The sequence below is a fragment of the Hippocampus comes genome, unplaced genomic scaffold (genome assembly GCF_001891065.2).
Source record: "Hippocampus comes isolate QL1 unplaced genomic scaffold, H_comes_QL1_v1.1 scaffold345, whole genome shotgun sequence".
Lineage (NCBI taxonomy): Eukaryota > Metazoa > Chordata > Actinopteri > Syngnathiformes > Syngnathidae > Hippocampus > Hippocampus comes.
The window spans coordinates 1,514,425-1,522,133 of record NW_017805538.1 but is presented as its reverse complement, the minus strand read 5'-3'; the positions used below and the strand labels follow the sequence as shown (position 1 = coordinate 1,522,133).

The 7,709-nt window shown below is 41.9% G+C and overlaps 1 protein-coding gene across 4 annotated transcripts in view; it reads right to left on the bottom strand.

Moving 5' to 3' along the window:
- Nucleotides 1–7,709, bottom strand: part of mcf2la (mcf.2 cell line derived transforming sequence-like a) — a 60,003-nt gene that overhangs the window by 37,236 nt on the left and 15,058 nt on the right. Inside the window, exon 1 of one of the 4 annotated variants that reach the window (XM_019878414.1) lies at nt 7,247–7,452. The exons of the other annotated variants lie outside the window; for them this stretch is intronic. Coding sequence (XP_019733973.1) covers nt 7,247–7,364 — 118 coding nt within the window. The 5' untranslated portion in view covers nt 7,365–7,452. Of the gene's footprint in view, nt 1–7,246; nt 7,453–7,709 lie in introns of those variants that run through there. 4 annotated transcript variants of the gene reach the window in all.

Genomic DNA, 7,709 nt, shown 5'->3' with positions numbered 1-7,709 from the left:
TTTTTTTTTACTCATTTTGCGAGCTCCCGCGTTTTGTTTTGAAGTAATCGGTCACGTGAAGGAGAAGCGTGGCTTGACGTGTGTCAAGCGTAACACAGACGGATGTAACGGAGAATCCGGTAGTTTTTCAAAATAAAACATCTTTCGTATTCCGAAATAAATAAAACGGAATTAAGGCAAGATCTTTCTGTGCGGCCCGGTACCAAATGCCCGGTGGACCGGTACCGGTCCGCGGACCGGCGGTTGGGGACCCCTGCACTAGACCACCCTTGGTATAACACCAAAGTGCTTTGATCTGATGTTGCATTGTGAAATAAAAGGCCTCCAAAATATGGTATTTTGACCATTACCCCGATTTAGAAATGAAAGAAAAATCCAAATGTCATTGCTCTGCAACCAGAACAGGTTGAGGGAACATTAGTCTTTTCCTGATATTTTCTTCCTAATTTCTGTGTTCTTTGCATATTCATCACATACAAAGGTTTCAGTTCATTGAACCAGAAACTACCAAAGGAAATCCAAATTGCAATTTCTAAATGCCCGTTTAATATATTTCGACATACAAAATCAAATCCAAACCATCTGTCCCAGTATGAAAAAGTAATTGGCCCCTGAGTCTAATTGGCAAACTCTTGGCAGCAATAACTGAAATCAAGCATTTGCAATAATTGGTGATGAGTCTTTTACATCACTGTGGGGGAATTTTGGCCCACTATTCTTCGCAGAATTGCTTCAATTCCACCATATTGGCACTGTTCATACTGTATAAATATACATCTACACATATACAGTGGTATCTCTACTTACGAACGTCTCTTCATACGAAATGCCTCAACAGAAAAATATTGTCTCTTGTTGCGAAAGAAATGTCAAGATACGAAAGGTAAAAATACAGTACTACTTGCAGCTCCGAGGTTCCTGGACGCAACATACTTATAGTTGCTCCGCCATTGGCTATTACCGAGCAACTTCCTGGCATCCCATTGACTAAGAGGGACCTCTACCGTATGTGCCTGTGTGTGTAGCTCGAGAGACATGTGTCTATACGGTGTCCCCGTCATTCGCCCCTTGGACCATGAGGCTTTTCGATAGTTTACGTAAATGTTAATCACCCAGAAAAAGTGTTCACCAGTTAAAAGCGGACAAAAGCAAACGTCCTTGGATCAGTTCTTTACAAAACACCAGGCAAAAACCATTTCTGAGAGAGAACATGAACTAAAGAGGGCAAAAACAACCCAATGAGGACTCAGTTAAAAGTTAAATGACCATTTTTATTCTTTACTCCATTCTTTGTTTTTTACATTATGCACAACTCTCATTTATTGTAACATGTATTCGTTACATATTTTGATGCATGTTTATGCTTTATAAAACATTTGTGTCTGAATTTTGGGACAGATTATGGCATTTACATTGAAAATACGTCTCTACTCACAAATTTTTCTAGTTAAGATGTTCTTCCAGAACATATTAATTTCTTAAGTAGAGGTATGACTGTATACACAAAGTACTCACAAATTTGGCTTTCAGGTGAAATATCAGGACAAGCCTAAAACACATTCAAACTTTTGCAGGTGAACTTAATATGACCTTGTCTAAATTTTTGAATGCACATGTCCAAAAGTTATGTATCGAGGAGCTTAATTCAAAATTCACAACTGGAGTTTGATCCTTGAATTGAACAATAAATGTCCTGGTTCAATTAGAGCTGCTTTTTAAACAGTCGTCCTTATCATGCTGTTCACATTTTGACATCACAAGACCAATATGACACCTAAAAATAGATCAAGAGTACCTTGCCATTGTGATGTTTCAAACAGGACGTTCTCAGACGGAAGTGGCCACTGAACTTAGCGTGTCACAGAGTGTCATCAGCAGGTTTCAACAGGGATACTGAAAGACTGGAAGAGTCACAGAAAGATGTCGAAGTGGACGTTCTTTGGCCACATCCCATGCTGATGACCGCTACATCACGAACAATGCCCTGAGAAAGCGGATGATGAACGACACTCAACTCCGGGCACGCTTAAAGGAGGTGAGAGGCACTCAAGTGTAACGTCAGACCATTTGAAAGCGTATTCATCAGGGTGGTCTACGTGCTGGACGACCCACAAGGGTACCTGACCACACCACCGGGCACAGGCGTCATTGTCTTGCCTGGGCCAGGGAGCATTTTTGTTACCAGTGGACCTCAGTGCTGCTCTATGATGAAAGTCGACTCACGGTGGCAGAAATGACCGCCACCAAGGATGTTGGAGACGTCAAGCAGAGCGCTACGCATCGGCCACTGGTGTCACCAGATGAGCTTTTGGTGGCGGCGGTGTTAACAGTGTGGGCAGGAGTGTCCAGTCAGTACAGAACTGCCCTACACTTTGTGACAAACCCATACTACTCAACTCAACTCAACTGTATTTATAGAGCACTTTCAAACAGCCATCGCTGCATACAAAGTGCTGTACATGGAGCAAATTAACATATACAACAAACAGTAAAGCAAATCGGTAATAAAAACAGTAGAAAGCACCGAACAGCAAAACCAAGAACAATCCAAGTCATGCTGAGTCAAATGCCAAAGAATACAAGTGAGTTTTGAGGCGGGGTTTGAAGATGGGCAGCGAGGAGGCGTGCCGAATGCTCAGTGGGAGGTCATTCCAGAGAGAGGGACCAGCAACAGAAAAGGCTCGATCCCCTCTGAGCCTCCGTTTAGTTCTTGGTACTTCTAATAATGTCTGGTCCACAGACCTGAGGCGCCGGGCAGGTGTGTAGGGGCGGATGAGCTCAGAGAGGTAAGGTGGCGCAAGGTTATTTAGAGATTTGAAATACTAGCTGAATAAGGTTATTAATCCGGTGATTGTGCCCCTACGTGAACAACACGGGCCTAATTTCATGTTCATGGACGACAATGCTCCAGCTCATTGAGGTCGCATGATCAAGGAACGGCTGTTGGAGACTGGTGTACCTCAAATGGAATGGCCTGCGCTTTCTCCAGACCTGAATCTAACTGAAAACCTGTGGGATCAGCTGAGTCAGCATGTAGAGGCTCGAAACTCCGCACCCCAGGACCTCAATGACCTGAGGGCTGCCCTTCAAGAAATTTGAGATGCCATGCCTCAGCAGACAATAAGACGACTTGTGAACAGCATGAAACTTTGTCGTCAAGCTGTAATTGATGCTCAAGGGCACATGACGAGTTATTGAGACGTCAACATTTTTGATGAGGTGTACCCACCATAGTTGTTACCTTGTTTCAATGAATTGTTTGAGCTCAGGGAATACACACACACACACACACACACACACACACACACACACACACACACACACACACACACACACACACACACACACTGAGCTTTAGAACCCTCGACCCCTTATTTCATATGGGAGAAATAGCAAAAGAAAAAAAAATGGCGCGACCATGATGTACCGCAATGGGTACATTCAAATACGTAATGCGTGCAGCAGGCCTTGCATCCTTGAAAAATAAATGCACAAAGAACAAACACTAATACAATTATTTACTTTTGTTCCTTCTATTACTATTCATACTTTCATACCTTGTGTAGTTCATTTCAAAGAACTTGTATTCACACTTCGTAGTTTGTAATATTAATTTATTGTTTGCATGACCTTTTACCAGTATATCTAATACAGTACCTTTAATTTTACTATATCCTTTGGCTCATTTGGTTTCAATTATTCATGTGTTGTTATTAGTCCAATTTCAAATGGTGAAAAATAATAGTTGAATTTATGTTTTTGAATTATTAAATAAATGAACATTTATTATGAGAAATAAGGGAAAACAAGGACTGAAAATCGGGACAATTGAGAACAGGTACAGTACTGAAAACCGGAACAGAACCGGTTCCAATGTGAATGGTCCCCACCCCTGGTAGCATGACGACAACACTTCAATTAATTAACAGGCACGTTGAATTTTGAATCACTCCGAATAAAATAATGAACATACAGACGCTCCCGACTTACGAACATCCGAGTTACGAACAACGGTACATACGAACATTTTTTACGGGTATGTCGAAAAAGAAAAGAAAAAGTTAGATTTTGTATTGCGCGCCTTTTTCCGAGTACAGTACAGGTGTAGTGCTTCTTTCCGCCGCTAATACCGACGTGAGGCGCTGTGAGAGCTCGCCCAGCATCCACCCCGAATCCGGCTTCCTCTGCCCAGTTGTTAAATATCTCGTGCATCCATTATTCAATATGGTTGGTGAAAAGCGAAAGGCTTCTAGTGAGATTGGAAGTGTAAAGAAGAGGCAAGCCATTTCATTTCAAATGAAAGTGGCAATAATAAAGAAGCTTGATGCGGGTGAGAAAATGGTGAGCGTTGCACGTGCATACAACATGAATCGTTCGACCATCGGTACCATTTATAAACAAAGATCGCATAATGGAACACGTGAAAGGTGCAGTGCCGATGCAATCGACGATCATTAGCAAGTAAAAATACTTATATAAGCCTTAAACATACATTCCATACAAAATATAGCACTGAAGCAACTTACGAACGAATTCACCTTACGAACGATCGTTCGGAACGTATCTCATTCGTAAGCTGGGGAGCGTCTGTATTCTTTCCCATCTTTATGGTTTCGTAATTAAGTTGATTTAGTGCACAACATTCTGCACAACAACCTGGCTGCAAAGACGTACGACAATAAATCCAGGCTTGGCATTTCGACTATATTTCATGTTTGTCACACTGCGATCACTAATTTACAGTTTTTTTAATTATAATACTTACACATAGTATTCTATGATAACCTATGAAGAAATTTGATGTTTTCGCTGAAATGAAGTAACAGTGGATAAATGTGCAGACAGACAGACATGCTTCCACGGGATGTAAGCGAGACGTGTGTGTGTGTGTGTGTGTGTGTGTGTGTGTGTGTGTGTGTGTGTGTGTGTGTGTGTGTGTGTCAGACTCGTTAAATGTATTTATATGGTGCACTATCGACTCTTTCCGCTGCTGGTGGATTTAGAGTAAACAGGAAGATGCCAATTGAGAGGCAACTTGAGGCAGAAAGACGAACGAGACAGAGGATATCGACTCATGACACATTCATCATCCATTTGCTTTTTATCTCGGCCGAGTGCAGGCCTTGACAGAGCATGCGATGTTTTGTGGTTGTTTGCTTAAGAGAACCAGAAAGGAGACAAGCAATGGCTTCTCCTTTTGTTGTCCGGCTGTCATCAAACACCTGTGTACAGATCCAGATCGCCACCACATTAAATCAGGTTTTCCTTGCCAACATATGCCACCCCTCGACAAAGAATTGTGGAAATCAGTGTTATATATTTTTTAATTTCTGCTAAATGTTTTTACTGGATTATGTCGCTCGTTCCTACCGACTGCTGTCAGGCTGCCGAATAAACATGAGTGAAAACCTGTAACCATTGTAAATAGCACAGCCATCATGCTGTTTTCTATGCTATTGCTATTTATTATTTATCATATTTATTCTACAAATATATTGCTAATGCTTTTATTTTATATTCCACTTATATTGAACTGTGTACAGTGCTTTTCTGAAACATTTATTTTGTGCAATGAAACACTTTATTCCCCCCCTCCCAATCTTGCTGCTGTAGACTGCAAATTTCCCCAGTGTGGGACAAATAAAGGTTATCTTATCTTATCTGTCAAAACGAAAAAGCGGAAAAAGGGTCAAAGGCTTTTGCGCCACAGTGGACATAACCAAAGCACATCATATGAAGTAAGTGAAATCATGAATAACAGCATGATAAATCTTGTGATTTTCACGTCAGTTAAAGAGGAAATGCCCCAAACGAACACACACACGCACACGGGATGCTCACACCGGACTCAGAGGACTATGACAGGAAGTTATAAGCAGCTGAGCAACACGTTTTGATTGTCCCAAGCAATGACAATATCCTCTTGCAGCAACTATAATTTAACCAGGCGACTGCACGTCTAAAATAATTAATGCGTACCATTTGAGATTTAAAGAGTAAGAAACAATTAATTTTTCCTCTCAAAGTTCAACAGCATGTGTGCAACAAAGTGGAACTGACTTTCAAGCCACTGTGGCAAATCCAGTACAAAGAGGAAAGGAAAGAAGCCAAAAAGACCGGGCCAATAAGGCGCTGAACACCAGCAGTTCTTTTGTTTTCTAACATCCTGCCCTGAAATTCACATTGTCAGATGCAAGCATGAAAGACAATCAAGTGAGGCTTTACACTCCAAGTTTCAAGTGCCACAATTCAGATTTTCAACTTCCTTGCCGTTTCTGAGACGATGTCGACACTTATGGAGTTCATTACCTCCGTTTAGGATGTCTACTCCTGTGGGCTGCTCTACAGTACATGTTCGGTAAATGTGAACAAAGTATTAGTGGATGAGGCTCACACTTAACAGGCAAATGTAAATGCAGGCCCCATAAAAATGGCCTGGAAATCCATTCAAAAGGTTGCCGGGCTAGGCCACTACACAGTATGGCAGTAACACAGGTGAGTCAGAAGCTGTTATCTTAAGGTCAATTTATTACATGCGGTTGCTTAACTTTAAATTGATAGCAATAGCAAGGTATCAATGGAAAGAAAAAAAAATCAGTAAGGGGGAAATAATTACCGGTAAGCAGCTGTCTGAGTGACAAAGCATGTTGAAATAGAGTAGAACTACTGCTCTTGTAAAAACTAAAAATAGACTGATCAGCTCTAAATAAAGACCAAAGGAAATGGATCAGAGTAGCCCGAGCAGGTATCGAGGTCCAAAAATATACTCACCATAACAGGAGCCATCATCGCACACAAACGCGTGCGCACAATTTATGCAAATGTAATATTGAACCACCTTGAATAAACACAGGGATGTGCTGTTCTCCCAAGCTGTAAAAATATGGAATGCGATCTGTGGCACTGAAGCAACACCTTGACTAAACAACATAAGGCACTTTAATGGCCACAATATAACCCGACAATCATCACATTGAGATGAATGTTGCGTTATATTGAAGAGGAGCACTCAAAGTAGCTGACAAGGTTTTTCAGAGTGTCTCACTCAAGCCGAATCATAGTTTGTCGATTCCTTTTCAAATTCAATAAGCACATCCTGAAGATTTTTAAACGGGGACAAGCTCCTCCTGCCACGAAGTGACAAATGACATTAAAATGAAGCAATTGACATGGACCAGATCATAACTGCATCCATGCTTTTAGTTGAAGTAGGCGAAATAAGACAAAGTCAAGCACGCACACTTACGACGCAGCTGTTGACAGCACTGGGTGTATCTGTAATAGCTCTCCATCTCCGCCAGTGAGATGCAGCCAAACCTCTCAACTCCATACTCCTTGCCGTCATTCTCCTCTTTGGTCCCCATCTTCACCGCCACAGGTTAATAACCGAGTACCGCCTACCTTATCCTGCACTCCTCAGTGTATTTTATACATCTGGTTGTCTCTCCCTCTCCGTACACATGTACACCTGTCAACTAGCGTCATCACTCCTCCGTTTTCTGTCCCGCCCCTCTGCTCCGCAGATGAGGATCAGACCAACAACTTTTTGAGACATGTGGCATGACTCCAAAACACACATCCTTGATCCCACTTTACGCACACGCATGCGCACACACACACACACACACACACACACACACACCCTTGTGAGCACAAGCTGCGGCTTGCACATTGCCCAGCCAATGACTTTGATGAATTTTTTTCCAAGC